Source organism: Microplitis mediator, chromosome 5 (assembly GCF_029852145.1).
Source record: "Microplitis mediator isolate UGA2020A chromosome 5, iyMicMedi2.1, whole genome shotgun sequence".
Lineage (NCBI taxonomy): Eukaryota > Metazoa > Arthropoda > Insecta > Hymenoptera > Braconidae > Microplitis > Microplitis mediator.
Genome location: NC_079973.1, coordinates 1,759,229 through 1,782,762, shown reverse-complemented (window position 1 = coordinate 1,782,762; position 23,534 = coordinate 1,759,229). Strand labels below are relative to the sequence as shown.

At 33.7% G+C, this 23,534-nt stretch overlaps 1 protein-coding gene across 2 annotated transcripts; it reads right to left on the bottom strand.

The window, feature by feature from the left end:
• Window positions 1-401: 401 nt before the first annotated feature.
• LOC130668174 (protein crumbs) lies at window positions 402-23,534 on the bottom strand. 2 transcript variants are annotated; one of them, XM_057470330.1, is made up of 11 exons: window positions 23,341-23,534; window positions 10,208-10,578; window positions 9,908-10,088; window positions 8,727-8,897; window positions 8,010-8,337; window positions 7,436-7,896; window positions 6,728-6,909; window positions 6,480-6,633; window positions 1,413-6,046; window positions 1,237-1,332; window positions 402-893 (listed from the first exon to the last, which is right to left on the bottom strand). In XM_057470330.1, the coding sequence occupies exons 1-11, from the start codon at window positions 23,393-23,395 to the stop codon at window positions 666-668; spliced, it is 6,861 nt and encodes a 2,286-aa protein (XP_057326313.1). In that variant the 5' UTR covers window positions 23,396-23,534; the 3' UTR covers window positions 402-665. The 2 variants fall into 2 exon arrangements, with proteins under 2 accessions (XP_057326313.1, XP_057326314.1); XM_057470331.1 differs by lacking the exons at window positions 6,480-6,633; window positions 6,728-6,909.

Genomic DNA, 23,534 nt, shown 5'->3' with positions numbered 1-23,534 from the left:
AATTAAATAAAAAACGTTTAGTTACTGGTACAATCGGCCGCCATTAAAAATTATTTACAAAAATATACTGAAATTCCACGTGCGATTAATTAAATAAATTTTAAGTATAGTTTATATTTTTTAATAACGAATGAGTAATAATAATAAACAAATATTTATCAACATAAGTCATGTCTCATTATCCTTAACGATAATTGTCATTTAATTAATAATAATTTTAATATTTAAAAATACATTAGGCACTAATTGGACGGGTCTTTTCTCGATGCCTTGTGATTTATTTTTATCTTTGCAATGAGTAATTGTTTTTTTACGTTTCACTTCTTAAGTACACTTTATAATTGCTTTAAGTGCTCGGGATATTAAATACCACGAGCAGTTGAGTTGTTTAATTATTTAAAAAAAAATTTTTTAAATCGTTTTATTGATTAGAACCGCGGGCAATTATGTTCGAACGTAATTACCGTATTGTTGCAGGCCGTCACTGCACAGCGCTTTATCTTCTGCTTTTAAATCCGAGGATAATAATGCGGTGAGGACTAGAAATAGTAAATATATATATAGATATTATATATATATAGTTAAAAAGTAAATAAGTATTTGAGAAATAAGTCGTCGATGAGAAATGACGTCTTATTTCCGCGTTGGTTTTTTAAATTTTATTTTCAAATCAATCTTTCTTCCGGCGGCGGTTTCATTACGTTGTCCATTTCCACCCGGGGATTGCTGAATTCTTGCGCACTGGGGCTGTATGTACCGCGAGTCGCACGTTTTTTTCGTGCTGTTATTATAAATAGAGTACCAGATACTATCACCGCTATGAGCATTATTCCCACGATTGGTCCGACGATTACCGCAATGTCTTTCGCTTGACTTCCTAGCAGATGCTCCGGCTGAAAATTTTAAATTTTATTTTATTTATTAATTCTCTTTAAAACAATTACTGTTTTTCATCCGTTTAAAAATTATTTGAGTCGCTAAAGTGTGACTGGTTCAAATTATCGAAGTAAAAAAATTGTCACCAGTCACGGGCTTTTAATTCTCACTGTGAAAAAATTGCGGAGTGAACCCGGAGTAAATACGAAGCTTACAGTTTATTTTAATATTAAAATTCCGAATCGAAGTGAACTTGGATTTAAATGAAATCTGTAATCACTCCGAATTCACTCCCAATTTTTTACAGTCCATTAATTTTTTTTACAACGAAAAAAATTATAAAATATTTAAAATAATTACCTCTGAGCAATTTTGTCCTGTAAATCCAGAAGGACAGACACAAATGTACCCGTTATTTGAATTACATTCGCAAGTTCCTCCGTTCATACAAATGTCCTGTAAAATATTCATCAATAAATAATTATTCTTTCAATTAATTAGTAAATAAATAAATAAATAGATAATAAAATACATACATCAGAGCAAGGATCTTCCATCCCGCAGTTATATCCACAGTAACCAGGCTCGCAGTTACAGCGGAAAGAACCAGGCAAATTTTCGCATTTACCTCTGCCGCAGTCGTAGTCACCTTGAGCGCATTCGTCAATATCTTCACTGCAATTAGGCCCAGTGTAACCCGTTCCGGTGCAATTACACGTGTAACTGTCAATCCCATCTTCACAAGCGCCGTCATTTTTACACGGAATATTACCCTGTTCATCTGCCGCGCACTCGTCGATGTTTATTTCGCAATAGCGACCGGTAAATCCTCGTAAGCAAGTGCACTGCGGCGGCTGATAAGAAAACGAGTCGCATCTACCCCCGTTCTGGCATCTCTGATTTTTAACGTTGCAGTAGAGAACATTACATCTGACACCTTCGTAACCACTCATGCAGTTACAAGTAAAGTTATCACCGGTCTCATGATTAACGACGTCAGTGCAAGTCGATCCGTTTTCGCACGGATGGTCTTTGCAAGTTATCAGGCGAAACTGTTCGCACAGTTCTCCGGTGAACGAGTCGGGACACTCGCATTTAAAGGACCCTGGTAAATTAACGCACACTCCATCGTGCTGACAAGGACTCGTCGGCACACACTCATTGACATCTTTATCGCAGAGCCAACTCTGCCAGCCTTTAGTGCATTCGCATGTATAATTAGCGATACCGTCAATACACGTCGAGTTGTTTTGACAATTATTATTTTCACATTCGTCAATGTCGACTGAGCAGTCGGCTTCGCTGTAACCCGCCGGACAGTCGCAGAGATAACTATTTAATTGATCGTGACAGTGTCCATTATTTTTGCACTCGTGCTCGAAGCACAACTGACACCCGATACTATCGTGGCTGGTGTTTGATTGCAGAGCTAAGTACTCTGTGGGTGTGAAGTTTGCGTTCCTGTAGACCTGCTCGAATGTAAAGTAGTGAAGAAGCATGTTACCGATACGCACTTCACCTAGACAGCCTTTGAAAGCTTCGCCGGACATCATTTCGTGGGGGGGAATCGTTGTCGTTAACTGATGATCCAGCAGCTCGACGCTGTTGCCATTAATCCCTTTGTCTGCTACAATATAACCGCTTGTGTTCCACAAACTACTCGCTAATCCTCCGAGTGTTATTGTGCCGCTGCTGAGTAAGTCGTACCACAATGCGAGATTAAATTTCATACTCGAGTGTGCTGTTGTCTCGTCAAATGTATTTTTGTAGCCGCATATAATCTGGTTGTTGTGTAAGCGCAGAATTATTGACGTCCAATTACCGTCAGCCAGATCTTTTCCGAACGAAACGGTGTCTTGATTAAGTACGTCAAGTTTCCAAGCGACAGTGACGTTGTCTTTGTAAACAGAGACCGTGAAATGTTGGTCCGTCGAGCCATGTGGCGCCATGTGCATTAAAGTACCGCCGCTGTTTGAACGATACATTATTTCGATAGAGTCAATACCCGATTCCATGATATTTATTTTTTTCAACTGATGATACACGTACGTAAATGACGTACTGGTGCCGTCGAATGTCGCGTTTGCGATACACTCGTACCCTCCGTCGAGGTTCTGACATTTTGAACCAGTGGGACAGTCTTGCAGTTGACAGAACTCCATTTCTTGACAGGTTTTACCGGTATAACCACGAGGACACTGACACCAGAAATCGTTCCACGTGACGTGACACGTGCCGTTGTGATAACACGGACTGCTGTCACATACGTTGTCGGATATTACTCCAGCTAGTACTTTATCGCGATTTAATGTTACATTACCAAATTGAATCGGCGGCGGTATGTCTTTAGCTTTGAGCGGATAGAACTCGACTACCATCGTTTCAAGGCCATTGGATATTCTGACATCTTGGATTATACCTTTGAAATTAACTTGAGGGACAACCTGTAATTCCATTTGGCTTCTGTCCACTTGACGAATGTATCTAGACACCTGCGGCAGGCCGCCTAGATACAGAACCGTGACATTGAGCTGCCCGGTAGCGCTGATGGTCTTTCTGAAGTACTCAGTTCCGTTTATTTTAACCTGTACCAGTGTCAGATTGCGAATTACTTGGATCAAATGATTGTTGCCATCATTGAGTTTAACTCCGTCCACAGTATAAGACTCAGTGCCATTGAATTGCATGCGTACCAGCAGTTCGCCGCCTTCTAATTGCGCTGCGATGTAAGTATTCTCTGGATACTTGACATCTGAAGAAGGATTTGATTCAGAGCCCAGATAAAATATGTCTCCGCGCTGCTCGCGGGTGCGTATGAACATTGAAATGTCGACGATGTAACGCACGGCTTTGCGAGCTGCATCGGCGACTTTAACGGTAACGTATCCGTCTGTTATATTTTCGTAGCCAAATGTCGCTGCCGTCATGTTGTATTGACATGTGTGTCCTAAATAAGGACGCTCGCATTTGCATGAAAAGTCGCGCCATCGGTCAGTGCAGTGTCCGCCGGCTTTGCAGGGATTAGGCAGACACTGTTCTTCTCGCGGACACGTGGGTTCGATTGACTCCATCAGCACACTGTCCGAATTCATGTCCGGGTAAATCCACTCGCCGTTAATTATGACGTCTTCGGTGCATCCAACGAAGAACGGCGGCCCGTGAGTTAGTTTGCGTAGATAACTTATCGTACCGCCGACGTAAGTCGTGGGGAAGGTAGTGGGCGAGGTCACTGATCCTTCATTTAAATTTATTGGGTAAATAGTCTGCTCGTCATTGGCCGACAGCACCAAGTGCGTGGCATTTATGGCAACAAAAACACGCTGCCACTTTGAATTATTCAATCCACTTCCGATGAAAACACCCTCCCAGCGATTGAGAATACTCGAGTGTAAATTAAGTTTGCCGTCGACTAACTCGAGTATGTAAAATGTAGTTCCTTTGCCCATAGCCAGCAACCCGTTGGGAAGAGTCGTACGGAATCTAAATTGAATATCGTAGCCCTCGTCACGGCTTGTGTTTATCATAACGTACGAACTTCCGCTCAATGACATTGTTGTCACGTGATCACATATGTCACCGTGAAAACCATAAGGACACGTGCAATTGAATCGATGTTGCGTTTCGTTGAACAAATATGGCCAGCATGTACCACCATTTTGACAAGCATTGCCCTGACAGCCGATCAAAGCTACAGAACAATTCTTACCGCCGTATTCAGGTTCACATGCACAATAATAGTCCGCTACCGCATCCGAACAATTGCCTCGTTGACACGGCTGATAACGCATGCACTCGTCGATGTCATGCTCGCAATGATCACCCTCGAACCCGTCATCGCAGTCACAAGTGTACCCTCCAATTCTGTCTTTACATTTTCCGTAAATACACGGATTGCTTTCGCACTCGTTTATATTTTTTTCACAATTTTGTCCCGTCAGTCCTTGTACGCACAGACACTCATATCCACTTGCGTTCGCATAATTAAATTCTTGGGTGAAAATTGCTGGTAAATTTCGCGCATTACTTTTATACAATTCTTGATTCGATCTCTCAAGACACGTCCCGTTGTACTGACAAGGGGAGCTCTCGCATTCATTGATATCGATCTCGCAATTTTGTCCAGTGTACCCAGCGTAGCACCGACACTTGTAGGTCTTGATGTCGTCAATGCAAACAGCTTTGTTGACACAAGGATTTGACAGACACTCGTCGATATTATTTTCACAATGATCGCCCTCGAAGCCAGTGTTCTTGCAATCGCAAGTGTAATTATTGATACCGTCAATGCATCGGCCGTAATTCAAACACGGCTGAGACTCGCAGTCATTTATGTTTACCTCGCAATCGTGTCCAGTGAATCCTGGCGCGCAGATACAAGTATACGCGGCGATTTGATCGATACAAGCGGCGTTATTTTTACAAGGATTGCTCTCGCACTCATTGACATCAATCTCACAGTCTTTGCCTCCGTAACCCGGCGGACATACACACTCGTATGAATTTATCTTGTCGATGCACGTGGCGTTGTGTTGACAAGGTCCGCAGAGACACTCATTAACGTCCACATCGCAGTGGTCGCCTGAAAAACCCGGGCGACAGTAGCAGTTGTAGCTGCCAATTGTGTTGAAACATATGCCATTGTTACAAGAATTATTGCCCAGTAATTCACACTCATTGATGTCGATGTCGCAAATGGTACCAGTGTATCCCGGCGCGCATTCGCACCGGAAGTTATCCAAGTCACCCAAGTCGACACACGTTGAATTATTGGCGCAGGGTTTTTTAGCGCAATGATTGACAATAAGTGTGCAGTTGGGTTCACGATAACCATCCGGACACTTGCAGTCGTATCCCGCGACGCCGTCAACGCAGACGCGGTCTCCCGGGCAGTCGACAGACACGCAGTCATCGACGTCTACTTCGCAGTTTTTACCTTCGAATCCTGGCTGACAATGACATACGTACTCCCGCTTAGATCTTGGCGTCAGTGTGCACGTGCCATTATTTGTGCATGGATTTATTGCACACGCGTCGTACTCACGTTCGCAATGATCGCCCATATACTCTTGAGTACAGTTGCAATAGTACCCGTTACTGCTGTCGATACACGTACCCCCGTTCATGCACGGCTGCGATAGACACTCGTCGACGTTGATTTGACAATTTTTACCTGTTAGTCAAAACAAAAAGATTAAAAAAATAGTCTTGTTAAATTAGTAGAGGAGACGCCGCAATTGGAACGAAAAATTTTCTTGTTTTTCATAATTTAAATTCTAAAACTGTCAAAAAGTTACTCTACTGTCCTTTATACCACCGATTTAGTTAAATAATTAAAAATTAATATTAACTTATTAAAAATTTATTTATTTGACTGGACAGAGATCAAAGTGGCGGCACGCGGCCGCGATTGTATTTTTGAATAAATTACAAGAAAAAAAGTAATAATTTTTTATCTCGTTGTCAGTAATTTGGTGAGGGATACAACTGTCCCTTGTTCCAATTGCAGCAGCTCTCCCCTACCTCAACTTTGTTTGTCGTAACCTAATAATTGTTAAAGAGTCAAGCGAATTATTGACAAGCAAGCGAAGCGTAAAAACACAAACCAGTAAAACCAGGCAAACATTGACAGTAATAACTATTTATTTGATCAATACAGATTCCTCCGTTCCGGCAAGGATCGTTCGAGCATTCGTCGATGTCTATTGAACACTCGGGTCCAGTCCATCCTGGCTCGCAGCTGCAGTAATAACCACCCGGCTGTATTTTAATTAACACATTACATTATAAAGTTAACACAAATGGAGAATTAGTTGATGGCTATTAGCTCGGTTAGGATTTGTTGGTAACTCACATAGTCGTGACAAGAAGTTGCTTGCCTACATGGCATATCTCGGCATGTAACTGGTTCTTTGCACTGGGATCCAGTCCAAAATCTAGGGCACTGGCACATAACACCATAGATGGTTTCAATGCAAGTGCCGCCATTGTAACACACCGAACACCAATCAGACACGGGAATATGACAATGAGATCCTAATTGTGAGATGAAGGTGAGCAAGACAATTAAAACAAACAAACAACACTCATTACATGTAATGCCATGATATTAAAACACAGAAGTCTCATGCACATTAACTTAATAATTACTGTCATTAATTTGTTAATTAACAAATACACTGTAAAAAATTATAAATCAACTCGGAATTAATTTAAATTCTTGTTTAAAAAATTTATATTCACACGGAGAGAAGTTTTTGACAAAATTTACCCTGCGATTTAGAGTAATCCTGGGCCAAGAACAAAACAAATATGGAAAGAATAAAAACTGATTCCTTTTGTTTTATTTTTTACTCTTTTTTATTTAAGGGCTACTCAAAATTGGGTTTTTCTACCCGATAATTGAACGGTATCTAGAAGTGGGAGAGTAATTATTCGTCGAGGCCCAGTTTTACTCACAACTGACGAGTAAAATTTATTAATTTAAATCTGTTCGGCGCTTAATCCGTTGACCAAAAATCTTTACAGTGTAGTTTCTAAATAAGTAAATAATTAAAATTACCTTTCCATTCAGAAGTACAAGTGCAATTATACCCATCGTTGTTGCTATTGCAAGTTCCCCCGTTAACGCAGGGGTTACTTGCACAAAAATTAATACTGCAATTGGGTGGATTGCCCATGTATCCCGGCTTGCACACACACTGGGCGCCTCCCTTTACATCCAGACAAATACTATTAGCCGGGCAAACTCGATTCTCACAGTTATTACGTCGCTCGCAGTGATCCCCGGCAAATCCCGCGAGACAATTGCAATGATAAGACCCTACGTCGTCCACACACGTGCCTCCGTTCTTACAGGGACTCGAAAGACATTCATTGAGATTCAGCTCGCAGTTCTGACCCTCGAAACCTTCTGGACAGTGGCACACGTAGCCGCCGTAATTGTCATAACACTTTCCTTTATTCAAACAAGGATTGTTCACACACTCATCGATATTTACGTCGCAGTTTTTTCCTTCATATCTGGTGGAAAATTCATTACGTTAATTGGTATCTGTTATTATTTTTTTTTCTAATTAAATTAATTGATCAGGCGGATGAGGTGAATGCGATATGAAAGTGGATGCGAAACTTACCCAGTGCTTTCACACCTGCATGTATAATTATTTATTCCGTCAATACAACGGCCGCCGTTTTTACACGGATTTGAGTCGCACTCGTTAATATCTATTTCGCAGTTTCTTCCAGCCCATCCGCCGGGACATTTGCATTTATACTCGGTTTCGCTTAATGCCAAACAGAGACCCTTGTTTCTACATGGATTATCTTTGCACGGGCGTACGCTCAATGGAGACTCGCAGAAATAACCCGTGTATCCTAGAGGGCAAATGCAAGTGTAATCTCCTTTCTCGTCTTCTTTACACGTACCTAAATTTCTGCAGGGGTTGCTGTTGCACGGTGAGCCTAAAAAACAATATTTACAATTTATATTGAACATATATATGTATATATATATAATGGAGCGATGCCAGTTGATTTAAATATATGTAAATAATTTATTTAAAGTTAAATACATACTTGGTATTTTATTTAATAATTTGCATGCAAAGCGTTAAAATAACAAAAGAGACTGAGGAACAGAATGAAGAGTAAAGCAAAAAATAATAGGGGAGAGAAGGTATTCAAATTTCATTCGCTATGTAAATTTTATTAATTTATAGTGCATTACAAAGAAGAAAGTGGAGGAGGTTTTTAAAAAGTAAAATGCTGGATAAGCGAATAATGTGTGAAAGGCGACCCTACACCTCGGTACTGTTATTGTGTACCGAGAAATGATGAATAAAAATCTCTACCATTATCAATTTGACAGTTTTTCCCGGAATATCTTGCCGAGCACTGGCACTCGTATCCGTCCAATAATGGGATACATTTTCCGTGCATCATACACGGCTCATTGTGACAGTAATTCTTGCTCATGTCACTTGATATCCCTCCTACTGTACCGCCGACATTGCTCTGTCCACCTGTAAGAGTAAGATAACGCATGCACACTCTACTGTACTCTATTACATACTCATAAAACTATGGCCTACTTATTTTAATTCTTTGCGTGATTACACTCTTTAATAACACACGGTGCTAAAGTATACTTTTAAATAATTTAACTTTAATTGGAGTCTAGCAATTATTTATTTTCGTCAAAAAAATTAGATAAGAAAATTTCAGAAAATATTTTTTATTTTTTAATATAAATTTTTATGATCCTGAAGTTAACAGACAATTTAAAATTTTTGGATTTTTTTTTCAACGAATAAATTACAAAAAAAAAAAAAAAGTAAAAAAATACACATGTAGAAAATTAAAAAAACTATAGGTGCGATTTTTTAAATATTTTTTTTTTCATAATTTAATGTTTAAAAAAAACCCAAAAGTTATTGGACGTCGGCTAACTTCAGAATCATAAGTTTTTATGATTCTGAAGTTAGAAGACAATTAAAAAATTTTGAATTTTTTTTAACAGATTATTTATGGAAAAAAAAAAAAACTAAAAATATGCACATGTAGAAAATAAAAAAAACTACAGGTGCAGTTTTTTAAATGTTTTTTTTTTTTTATAATTTAACGTTTTAAAAAAAAATCCAAAACTTATAAGACGTTGGCTAACTTATAAAAAATATGATACTGAAGTTAGACGGCGTCTAATAATTTTTGGATTCTTTTTTAAACAATAAATTATAAAAAAAAAATATTTGAAAAATTTTCACCTGCAGTTTTTTAAATTTTCTGCATGTGTATATTTTTAGTTTTTGATATTTTGTAATTGATTTGATGAAAAAAAAATCAAAAAATTACTAAGTGTCTGCTAACTTCAGGATCATTAAAAAATGGCTAAAATTTGATTTTTTTTGTTCGTATAGATTTTGGAGTGCGCGCACTCGTGACTTTTAAACTGAGCCATTTTACCCCAAACATTTTTATCTAATTTTTTTGCAACTGTAAAAATAAAATAATTATTAAAAAATAATAAACTTACAGCCGCGTAAATCAGTGGGACATTTTCCCAGTATTGCTCCATAATTAAACGTATTATTAAATAAAATTCCAGGTCCTTGTAAAATGCATCCTTTGAAACCTTCACCGACAATTAAAGTACTATTAACATTATAATCAGGTAGCATGAGAATTGCTGAATTATATGTTGCATTTGCTATGATCTAAAAAGTAAAAGCAAAAAAAAAAGAATATAATAAAAAATAATTATCACAGCAGCTGAATGAATTAAATTATAATGAATATAAATAAAAAAAAATGTATGCAATTAAAGTGTAATTACTTGGCTATGTCCAGCGGCAGTGAGAGTAAGATTACCGAGTTTGAAGAAGAGACTTATGTTGTGCCAGATATTATTGAGCAGCTTAGCGCTCAATTTGGCTTCGTATCTCTGCTTATCAATGATCGCGGTGAAGATCAATCCGTCCGCGGTTACATCGAGACTTATCATGTCGTCATTGTAAGTCTGCAGGAATAATCTTCCACCTTCACAGGTGCGAAAGCTCAGTCCGCTGTGTCGATGAACTGAGACCGTCGACGCGAGCTTAAGAAATGCTGTCCCATTGAAAAATGCTTCCCGTGGATAGTCTTCATTTACTGCCCGCGTCGTGTGATGAGATAACGAGGATATTCCTATTGCGAGACTCGTTAAAACTGAAACACAATTATGATAAAAAAAATTAAGTACCAACTGGTTGGTTATATAATTATGTATTATAAAATTATTAAGAATTCCAGGTCGCTATCAACTTAATAATTTAAGAGTTTTAAATTAAAAATCTAAATAATTATTTATGTACCAGGGTATAATTTTGTTTTAAGTGAAAGAAAGTTTAAATGCATGTCGTATAATTATGATTCATTTAAGTTCAGAGACACTAGGCTCTCCGTGATATTATACAGCCACTGAAGGACTTGAGTCATCAGCATCATATCAGGATAATTATGGTGTGTGTTTATGTTTGAGGTAAAAATATATCAACAAGATAAATGGAAGCCTGCAAGAACCCGTTGAAGTACAAGTTGAGAGGAAGAAGTTATTTTTCCCGCGAAGAGCAAAACGCTCACAGTCATTATAAAGAAATTTTTTAGAAAATCTTTACTTCGTTTATTACTCACTGAGCATGAATAATATGAACATGCAAGAGAGAGTACAATGCTAAATATATTCAAGGATACATATAAGTACTTGCAGAAAAAAAATTATAGTTTAATATGCAGCCATTTATTGTAATAATTTAATTACGTTATTATTTATTATTGCGCAATTTTGATATGGAAGAGATAGAGAATTAAATAGATAAAGTTTATCCTGCATGAAAATAACATATATGATAAATATATATGGAAAAATATATAATCAATATGGGACCATATGTGGTCAAAAACGATATATATTTTCTTATATATAATATAGTAAGTTTATAAGTTAATACATGAATTATATATATTTATAATCATATATGTAAACTTATAAGTTAGCAGATATATGAATTACATATATTGATAATTATATATGTAAATTTGTAAGTTAGCACACATATATATAAATTTTGAACTCAATGTTTGAATCTTATAACAGAGAGAGGAAGACAGAAAAGAATAGATTTTATTTATTCTTAGATATATGAGGAGACTTATGTGGTTCTATATATCGGAAAATATATAAAGTTAAATACATGGTACATATATCGTGTCATATAATGATAAATTATATATGTATTCTTATTTGTTTTCATATATAAATAACATTTATTTTTGAACATATTAAAATTATAAGCTTTCAAATATATGAATAATATATTGAAGTTATACGAAAATATATGAAATCATATAAGAGAAAACATACATAGTTCTATATAAGATTTCTTGTATTGTCACATACACAGAAAAAACAGATATCTTGAGTCAAGAAAATATTTTTGAAGACAAACATTTTCGGGAACCAAGTCAAGATTTTCTTGAGCCAAGAGAATTCGTCTTGGTTGGAGAAGATTTTTACTTTATCTGAGAAAATTTATGTCTCCAAAAAAATTTTCTTGAATCAAGAATATTTACCTTCAGTCGAGAATTTTTTTTTGTGTGTGTATATATTTATATCTGTAACATATATTTTTTAATATATGTTTACCATATAGATTTTTTAATGCGCGTATTTTAGTATTCAAATAAGTAAACGGAAGTGATGACTCGAGTGAAGAACGTGTCGGACGGATTCACGCTGAAGATACAACTGGTGATGACTCAGTCTTTGCTTCTTCTTCTTCTTCTTCTTGGTCGTTCTCTTCGTGAGGATCTTCTACTAGCGCAGGTATTGGTGTGAAGTCTCTTTGTTTTCTTTTCACAATCCAAAGTTCAACAAGTTCAGGCAGTTCAGACCAGTTTGTACACACGGGGACACGTATCACGTCCATGGACGACAATGACAACGTCCATGGTTCCTGTCCGCCCACGACCCAAAGTCTTGGAACTTTTAACTTATTCCTCTTTGTTGTAAGAATTCGTCACGTCCATTTTGTTCAAGAGTTAGATAAATAAGGCGACGGTTTTATTTAAAAAAAAAAAATTATTCATGTTAGCAATTGATTGATTTAATTAAATAATTTCTTGATTATTAGTTTCATTTATTTACAAGTAAAATTAAGTTGAATTGCAGGTGATGTTTTTTAGATGACAGTCTGAGAGTTGAGTATTAAGTACAAGGTACAAAGTGTATGTATGTAGTTTGCAATGCATATGAGAATAAGTAGAGGATCGAGAGTAAATGATCTACGACATTCACGGCACGCCTTGTCAGGCATTAAAGTCACTTTGTGTTAAAATAATAATAAAAAAAATTTATAAGAATACTCTCGCATTGAAAATCATGAGATCTGAGCTAGATTTCTTCTTTTGTTCTGTCAAACGGGAATAATATTAGTTTTTATTATTTTATATTGCAGCGAAGGTCGATGGTGATATACCGGATATGGCAGCAACGCGAAAGTTGCACATCCTCTTAATAAAATACATAACGTATAAAGTAAATTGCATTTCATATATTTATAGATATATAAAATATTATAAAATAGAAATTGAGGCGGGAATTTTTCTTTGTTGTTTAGTTTATAAAATATTATATTGCCATCGGAAGCAAGTATCCGCGAAAGATTTTGGAGCCTCGTCTTCGCAGAAGTGATATCCGTCAGTATTGTTCCATGCTACCAAATTTACACAGCACGAAATGAAACATTGTTCGTATTTTTTCCTTGTATTTTCTATGGAATTTCTTAGATGACGTCTTCTAGAATAATGCTAGCACATAGAAGTAAAGGAAAAAAATTTCTCTGGGATTTCTCTAGGATTTTCAGAGAAGTATTCTGTAATAACGCTAGCACATGAAAGTATAAAAAATTTTTTTTCACAATACCGAGCCCTGGGTTTACATTTATAGCGAAATTGGAATATGGAACGAGTTACCTTATTTAACTTCTACACAGAGAAATTATTCTTGTTTGAAATGCTAAGGTGTCATAGTAAAGTCGGGCCACATTGACCAGCTGACAGATATTGAAATAAACACATGCAAAAGTTACTATGGCCACAGTAAAATTTACAACGATTATATTTAAATTATTGTAGTAATTTTCGATTTTACTGTGGCCATAAGTTATTTGACTTTTACCAGTGGATTCGAGTCGAAATTTAAATCGTAGATTGATCGTACTAGACGTTGAAAACGTAAATTCAACCTTTCAAGACGTAAATAGCCGTAAAAACGTATTTTTGACGTAGTTGACGTACAAAAACGTGAATAAGACTTGCATAATCGTAAACACAACCTTTCAAAACTTGCAATACAAAAATTAAACTACACTGAAAAATTTTTGATGCCAAAAAAACATATCTAGCAGTCAGAAGACGAGAAATAAAAATTTCAGCAGCTTTTGAAAAATATTTTGAGCCTTGCAAGAGATAACTCTGATGGCTCGTAAGCTAATTAAGAGAGTTAGAGACTCAAAGAGTTATCTCCTGCAAGGTTCAAAATATTTTTCAAAAGCTGCTGAAATTTTTATTTCTCGTCATCTGACTGCTAGATATTTTTGAAGGGTCGTATCTACGATTACGCAAGTCTTATTTACGTTTTCGTACGTTAACTACGTCAAAAATACGTTTTTACGGCTATTTACGTCTTGAAAGGTTGAATTTACGTTTTCAACGTCTAGTACGATCAATCTACGATTTAAATTTCGACTCGGGTTGGATTTTTCTAAGTCCGAAATAATTATGGAATTATAAATTTTTTGACTCTTGTAAAGTCATTGAATCTTTCAAGTCTCAAATCGGATTACCGATGCTCTTGGAAAATTCCTTTTATCGATAATATTTCACTGTAAATTTTTAATTTAATATTAATTTCTACATAAAAATATAATTTATATAAATATTGTAGAATTTGGTCTAAAGATGCTGGTACATGGAGCCAGTGAAATATTATCAATAAAAGTAATTTTCGATAAGGATCGTATGTGCCTTCAATTTCACTCTAGTATAACATACAAATATACGTTTTAACAAATATATATATTTTGAAACATAATAATAATAATAAAATGATAAAAATAGGTATTTCATATATGAATATATGTTTTTGCATCTTTATATTGATGGATATCTTAAGTAGACACATAGAAAGTTAAAATCCTTGAGTACTTGTGAAACATGATTTTCAATATATTTATTAAAGAAAAGAAGGATGAAATAATATAAGAGGAATGTTGTACATACTGTACTATTTTCACAGATTTACTGTGTTCGATAAGTGTCAGCATTACTTACGATCCTCGATCTCAATTTATATCTAACGAGTTTATCATATGAGCAAAAAAATTAAATAAATAAAAATATATATTTATATAACCGGTTATTGATTTACTTTTTTTATTTTTATTGCAAGTATTAAATAATTTAAAACAGCTTATTTATTTATTGTATTAACGCCTGTACAGTGCGGAAGTCAGGCTTCAGTTGTAGTGAGAAAGTAAAAATTCTTATCGGCCTTGAATTTAAATCTTTCAACGCTGGTTTTTATATTTTTAGATTCTAAATTTTAAATACATGCTTATTAACTTCGATTAGCAATATCTATAAAATATACAAGTTATGCATGATGTGTAATATTTGTAGAGGATATTTCATTTAAAAATTACGTAATTCAAATTATTTAAAAATTACAGTCCTTTGAAAAACTCCCGCCTTTTTTTTTCAAACTTCAAATGGCTGTATCTTTTAAACAACTGATTGCACAAAAAATTTAACTGATACTAAAGTTGTAGGAAATTAAATTTCCTTCAACTTTAGTATCAATAAAATTTTTCATACAGTCAGTAATTAAAAAGTTACAGCCGTCTACACAATAAACTTCTCAGCAGTACTCAATTTTTTAAAACTTCAGCGGCAAAATCTTCAAACTATTGATCCCACGGTATTGTTCATTAGAACAAAAGTTGTATAGACTGAAATTTGCTGTACAAAGACCGTAATCAAAGTCTACTATCTCCAATAGTTACAAAGATATCGTAAATCTAATAAATAATTTCCCCTTTTTAAAGAGGATTTTTATTTAAAATTGATTTGCAGTCGCAAGTATGTGATAACAATAATAATATTATGAAGTAGTGGTAAAAAAAAAGTTGTACAACAAACGAATCTACAGTATTCTCAATAAAAGATCTTTAAATTCCGTTAGACTGAACGTAAAATACGATTGCGGTATGATGAGGGGCGTGGGGATCATTCGCCTGAGACCCCAACTATTACTCCATTCCATTCTATGGAGTAGAGGTATACTATAGAGTATTATAAACACCGTATAGTAGAATTTAATACCAGTGTACCAGTGTAGGCTGATACCCAGTACGAGTAGCGAGTAATATAAAGGAGAAATAACAAAAAAAAATATAAAATCCTAGACTATGCTGCGCACAGGAGTAGTATGGAGGCTGCAGGATAGGACTGTAGGATAGTCAGTACATATAGAGATTTATTCCATGGTTCGGCATGGGAGTAAAACTGCACGTGCGGTCTCCATCGCGGTACCAGCAAATGGACAATCACAAGCTCTAACTGCATTCTCTCTTAACGCATTCGATCTTCCGTTATAGGAACGCTGGAATTATGCAATCGATTATTGCAGCGGAATGTTCGACCGGAAATTTGTAAAATAAAAAATATATAGTAATTTTTTTACTCTATTTGAAAAGTAATTTTGTAAATTGAATGGGAAATGGGATTTTTTTAAACCAGAGGAAGAGGACACGGAGTGAGTCATCTCTGTGATCATGGAGCGTTTCAATGTGTTCGTACATGAGCTACAATCTGTACGGAATCTCGGCAAAGTTGAGGCATCTTTTATGAAGATATTATATATATTTTTTTTATGTAATCCTCTATATACGACGTACTAGTTTAACAACTAGCTTATGTACCGCAGGACTAAATTTAAAATTTATTCTATTGTTGATAGTTCATTGTAGACAATCTGCTGATGCGTATGAGTTTTCAGTTGATGATAACCGGAAGTATAACGTCATGTTATTTAAATTATTAATTTTTCTTTACAATGCATGTTTGATTACATAAAACCATAAATAAAAGATTATTTAATCATAGTCGCTAATTAATTATGAGTATTGAATTTATATTAACAATGAAAAATTTTTTTTATTTGATTACCGCACGCAGAAAAATATTTCCGCTGAGATAAAGAGGATGGCGTCAAAGCGACGAAATTAAATTGCTGGGTGCGAAGCGTAATTTAAATTTTTTACTTGACAAAGACTTTCGGAAATTACTCCAAGTTGTCTTTAAAATTATTCGTCATGCTAAATAATTTCATTTCATTTTTTTTAGTTATTTATTTTCTGAAAATTTTTTTCTTACTTCAAATCATAAATTTAATTAAAAAAAAAAAAAATTCAGTTCAAAGTAGCCCTGGCAGATGATAAATTATTACACATTTTTTTTTTTTAATTTTTTTGAGTAATTTTTTATGATCCCGAAATTAGCAGACAGTTAATAATTTTCGAATTTTTTTTCAATAATTTAAAAAAAAAAAAAAATTGCACATGTAGAAAACAAAAAAATCTATAAGTAGAATTTTTTGAAAAATTTTTTTTTTATAAATTTATGGTTTTAAAACAAATCCAAAAATTATTAGACCTCGTCTAATTATGATACTAAAGTTAGCCGACGTCTAATAATTTTTGGATTTTATTTTAGATGGTAAATTATAAAAAAAAAAATATTTGAAGAAATTGTACCTGTAGTTTTTTAAATTTTCTACATGTGCATTTTTTTAGTTTTTTTTTTATTCAAATTTAATTGTTAAAAAAAAATCCAAAAATTTTTAATTGTGTGCTGACTTCAGAATCATAATTTTAAAAAGTTGATTTTTTTATGTAATGCTCCAAGATTACTCTGGATTGCATGGAAATTTTTAGTAAAAAATTTACTCCAATAAAAAATTTCATTACCGCAATATTTAAGTTTGTATCCAATAAATCCGTTAAAAAATATTTTGAAAAAAAAATAATGTCATATACTTATGATTATTATTGAAGCCTAGATACCCATGATTATAAAACTTCCGGTAGTGTTCGCCGTGGCGAAGAATCCGTTTTATTTTGTCGCCTACAACGTACTTTTTGGTAACGGTAATCCTCTTTTATACCCGAGTAATTTAGCTATGGTAAAACTAAAACGAGGTATCGTATGGTTAAATATGTATATGTATGTATATAATAATAGAGTGAAGGTACTGAATGTTCACAGCGTTATGCTAAAGTGTAAGGATCATCAAGTATACACACCAACAACAACAACAACGATAACAACAACAACAACAACAACGTGGATCACTGACCGACCCGCAGTCACGATCACCGAGACCCGCAAAATAATTGACGTTTAAAATATTCTCATGCAGCTATCGCTTTACAATAATAATAATAATAATAATAATAATAATAATAATAATAATAATAATAATAATAATAATAGTGATAATTAATTGTTAGCTTTTTAAATTATTTCATTGTCTAATTATAAATATATGAGAATGTTCTCATTCATGCTGATATCTATCGCAAATAAAATGTGATTTCGTGTATTTATTTAACAGATAAATTTATCATCGTGATAATTTTTTATATATAATTTTTTTAATTGGATAACGTGACATTTAGATAATTAAAAGTTTTATTCGGCATTCGGTTCATTAAAATTATAATTTATTATATTATTATTATTATTATTGAGTGAAAAAATAAAGAGAAATAATAATGAGAAATCTTAATTACTTCGCGGTGGCTTTAGACCTTTTGGAGTATCTAGTATACAGTAAGTACCTCAGTAGAGCAGTTGATGAAAAAAGTTTGAGGTAGAAAAAAAATAATGGGAAAAAAAATAAAAAAAATAAAAATGACCGGAAACCGCAGAGTTACATTACACATATCCCAGTGTTCTATATAGATTTTTTACTCGCCTATATATACTTTATATCAGCGAATAAAAAAATGGAAAAAAATACAAAAGGGCAATCTGTGAAAATGTCGATAAAAATAGTAGATTTTACAATTGAAATTCAAGAATAGAAACATACGATGGATTAAGATATACTAAATATATATAAATATATAAGTAGAGAGTGTATAGGTATGAGTATCGACTTTCCACGACAAATTACTATGGCTTCCATATTGTACGCGAGTACAAAAATTAGTTTTAGTCGGATTTAAAAAAAAAGTTCACATGATTAAAAAATTTCTCTTACTTCTAAGGGTTAATTTTTTTTCTTATCATCTCATTGTCATTTTTTTTTTAAAAAGAGTAATGACGTATCGAGTTAGAAAAAGTAGAACGTGAGCCACAAATTTAAAAATGGCTTTACAATTCTCAATTATTGTATTTATGATGCTATATATTTATATATATGTAGGTATAGTATATATACTTAACATTGTATGGACGGGTTACATTGTTTTGTTACACTTTACTGCATTAGTATTCGATGAAAGTCTTTTTCGTACACGCCCACGTATATTTATAAAATATGTTTTTATATTTAATACTTGCCCGAGTTTAAAGCCATTGTTAATTTTAATATATATTTGATTGTTATCGGTCTACAAACTTTAAGTCCAATAATTCAAAAGTTATAATTCGTATTTTAAATTCATCTCATCAATAATATGATTTATCGTGATGACATTTGTTATTAGACCGGGTTGTTTATTTATTTACTTTACTTCCAGTTGTATAAATATACGCGACATATATTTTTATACATCATTGACTACCGCCATTCGGATAATTGATTTTTACAGTAGTTAACGTAACCCAGTGTAAGTTAGCCAGTTATATATATCGTTAGTTAAAATTACGCTTGACAAATTCATTATCCCCGAATATGAAACCGTGTTAAATTAATAATAATAATAATAATAAATATATATACAGATGAGTTGATAATTATTCGGATTAAATAATTATTTAGAAATATCTTTAGTGAACAGGAAAATTTATACTTAAAAATTCGCGGAGTGAACGCGAGTTCTCCGGAATGAATACGGAGCAGATGTGTATTTATTTCCCTTGGAGTAAAATTTACTCCAAAGTGGATTTTATTTTCCCGAGTCAACGAATTCTAGTTTAGTCTTAAAAGCCTCAAATCCTTTGATGTTTTATTTCCGCCCAGAAAGTAACTCTTGTACTAAAAATCCTCAATGAGAACTATGAGGTCTAGATTTTAAATTGTAACTTAGGCCTCAAAATCCTCAACGAATGAAAAGTTATACTTTGGACTTTTAAAAATTTTAGATAGAAAAGGGAGGGGAGAGAATACGTCGAATGAGATTTTTCAGGTTCAAATGCGGATAAAATTATTCTTGTATGTTTTGAGTATTTTGAGGCTCAAATCCAGATGTTGTTATTCCAGTTTAGTCATCAAAGTGGTAAAATGGGTCGTAACTACTACTTTGAGGACTAAACTAGGATAACTTTCTATCTATTGTCAATCTTAAAATTCAAAATTGATCCTCAAAAACCTCATTGAGAACTTTGAGACTCAAATTTGTTTTTTGACTCAGGTTAATATTAAAACTCCGGAGTAAATACGGATTTAAATAAAATTTAGAACACTCCGGAATCTCTCCCGATTTTTTACCGTGTACTTGAGACATTGAAGCTTGAATATGTATATATATTTATATAGTCTTGAACTTAAACGAGGCAATATTCTGTCCTGAATATTTTATGAAATTAATAATAAAATGCAAATAAAAAATTAAAATTCATTATCATTTTCGGTTTAAAAGTTATATATATGTATATTTAAAAGAAAACCAATGAATTTATTATGTCGGACAGATTTCCGATGCTATGAGTGTTAGGTTTTAAAAAAAAGTATGTAGTATATGGAATTACAGTACTCATTGGTGCATATATAGCTTGTAGAGCAACTATATAAACACAAGACGATTGCAGCAGAGCAACATTTCAAGTTTTCTCGAGGCCATGTTAAGTAAAGCAAAGAACAGAAAGATCTAGTCGAGTTGGAATATGCCATCAGACACACATTTCTTAGACAATTGTATGGCTGGCATTGTTTCGTACTGTCGAGAATGCCGGAAGATCTCACTGAGTTCCTGCTCAATTTCCAATGCTTCCTATTCTCCAGGTTTTTTTGAAAAAATTATTCCCTTCATACGAACAATCATAAAATTAACTTGACAAAAAATTTATTTATTACCAAAATAGTTAAATATTTTATTCATAAATTTATATCGTCCTGTTGAATTAAATTTGAATATATAAAAGTTATCTAAAGTCAATGTGTCACATGAAAGAAAATTCCAAGAGAATAAAATCATGTGCTTGCACTCCAAGTACTTTATATATGTATATATATTATGTATCGCATTTTACGTACCTACATACACATGTTTTCTTATATATGTACATACATGCGCATACATACTCACTATATTGCATTACTTTTATTTATATTTTTTTTTATATTTATGTAGCAAGTTTTACTTTACTCGCGTGACGCATTGCCGGTGAATTTATAATACCACATACGTCTATATATTTGTGTCAATTTGTGCTTTTAAATATTTACTGTCGCAGAGCTTCAAAGAAAATTCCTTTTTACCATAAATTATTTTTTGTTTATTCAAATAATTTTTAAAATTAAAAGGGAAATATTTACGGAGGCGAGATGAAAAAAATGATTTTATTTTTCTGAAAATTTTTTTTTGCTCCGCGAGTTGCAATGAATGTTACGTAAAAATTTTACGGTTTAAAATTTATTACGAGTAACAAGCGATAATAGATATAGATGTAGAGTAGTAAAAAAGAGGAGAGGTTTTACCGTTGATGTGCATCCAAGGAAACATGAGCTAACATTACGCGTTTTCTGTACTGTATTTATTACAACGCTTTTAAAAGTATGCACGCACTTGAGCGTGAAGACAACTAAAGAGGATAAACTAATAGAGTAAGATATATATACATATATACATATATTGTACGAGTAGACAGCCATCGGGAATTCATTAATGCAGTAAATGTTATGTGTTGATCCACCTGTTACAACTTTAAATATATTCCTCGCATGTTGTTTTGTTATGATATTAATTGTCGAGTTTTATAAATAAACGCGCATGCAGCAAAATATTTCCTGTTGACGTAAAAATCGTTAAAGAAAATTTTTAAGCAGCATAAATTTGAATTCACGGTAAGCTTCGTTGCATTTTTTACCGATCGAAATCAGTCTCACACAGAAAAAAAGGATTTCTTGGCACAAGAATTTTTCACTCGTCCCAAGAAAATTTTTTCCCAGCCCAAGAAATTTTTTGCATTATGAATTGAAAACAGAAATTTTCTTACGGCGAGAATGAATTTTCTCAGAACAAGAAAAAACTGTTTGAGTCAATAAATTTTTTCTCGTCCCAAGAAAATTTTTTTGTTCAATTTACAATACAAAAAAATTCTCGCGCCCAGAAATTATTTTTTTCTGTGCACGTATAAAAAAATTTTCAAAGTGAACGCGGATTAAATCCGGAGTCAAAATAATTTTTAAACTCCGGTTCGAAATGAATGCGGATTTAAATAAAATCGAGATCACGTCGCTGGAAAAAAAACTCCGGAGCTCGAGTGGATTCGGATTTAAATAAAATCCATAAGCGCTTTGAATTCGCTCCCGATATTTAGAGTGTAATGTATGGCATAAGTAAATTATATATGTACATATATGGATCTATATAAATATATATTTGTAGACGAGGTTATTCACTCGTAGTTACAAAGCGATGGCACACTATCAGAAGCACTTGAGACGATCGATATTCCTCGTGCGAGTCCATTTAAAACTTGTCTCTGGACACAATCGCATATATACGGTATCGCGAATAGAAATCAATCGCAGAAATAGCCAATGTATATGTCTGCGGAAGATAAATTGAATTTTAAATTGAACACGAACGATGACAGCGATAGTAAAAAATTAAAAACCAGGAAACTCAAGCGGCTTAAACGACTCGAGTTACTCATATCAACCGCGTGTCATTTTAGTCATACCAGAGAAATTATTATCAGAGATCAGGTTTGCTGATTACATACTTCATGTACGTACGTATATATATATATATATATATACATACCGCATAAAGAAGTCATAAATGACTTAGGGAAAGTAGTAATTAAAAGTACTCGTGTTACTTTAATAACTTTGTAATTTAAAAATAAAACTCAGCAGTACAGTCTAGACTCTAGGCTTTAAAACTCCATATAGAACGTCCAGCTCATGTGCTGTCTTTGTTCCTCTGTAGAAAGTGAAAAGACGGTATGCTCTGTAGAAAACAACTGTTTAAAAGTCTACTCCGTTTTGTTCAGGTAGTTGTTGGATCCTGTCTGCCCTGTGTACTAAAGCGAAGAAGAATAATCATGTGCCCTACGGGTTCTACACCCTCTGTATTTTTTTTCTCTCACCTGTCACGGTCATAGAAAATTTTTAAATTCCACGGGCTTAGTCACCAGCACCTGCTTTTGTTATTTTTATACACGGAATTTCTTTTTTCCCTGCCACTACTACTACTATTATTATTAATATTAGAGTTAATTTCCTAACAATAAATAAAAAAAATGACCATAAGTCATGAGCGAATAAATATTTAGACAATTAACTCTTGATAATTAAGAAAATAACAATAACTGATAAGTTGATAAGGGAAATAAATCAATGAATCAGACATAGGTACACAAAATGTACACACACAAAAGATTTAAAAGCGACATAATGAGAATAATATGTGGATATAATTATGACGATGTTGGCGTGTTGCTCCCGAGCATAAACTGTAGTAAAAAACTCACCTGCGAAAACGAAGCAGATCATTTCTTCGGCGGTTCGCGCGTAAATCCTTGGCATTTTAATCCACGTGAATAAACTTCACAGACATGTTATTAATAATACCATTAATTCATTGAATTTTTTCATCATTACTCATAACTTATCGTATCATAAATTAGTATCTTTACGATAACTTTTTAAATATTTAAATTCGGTT

Excerpts from the sequence above, each read along its gene's own strand:
- LOC130668174 (XM_057470330.1), bottom strand. The coding sequence starts at position 23,395 with ATGCCAAGGATTTACGCGCGAACCGCCGAAGAAATGATCTGCTTCGTT. Across the intron at positions 6,047-6,479 it reads ATGTTTGCCTGGTTTTACTG|GTAAAAATTGTCAAATCAAC; the intron begins GTTTGTGTTTTT and ends TTTGACTAACAG. Across the intron at positions 1,333-1,412 it reads TGGAAGATCCTTGCTCTGAT|GACATTTGTATGAACGGAGG; the intron begins GTATGTATTTTA and ends AATATTTTACAG.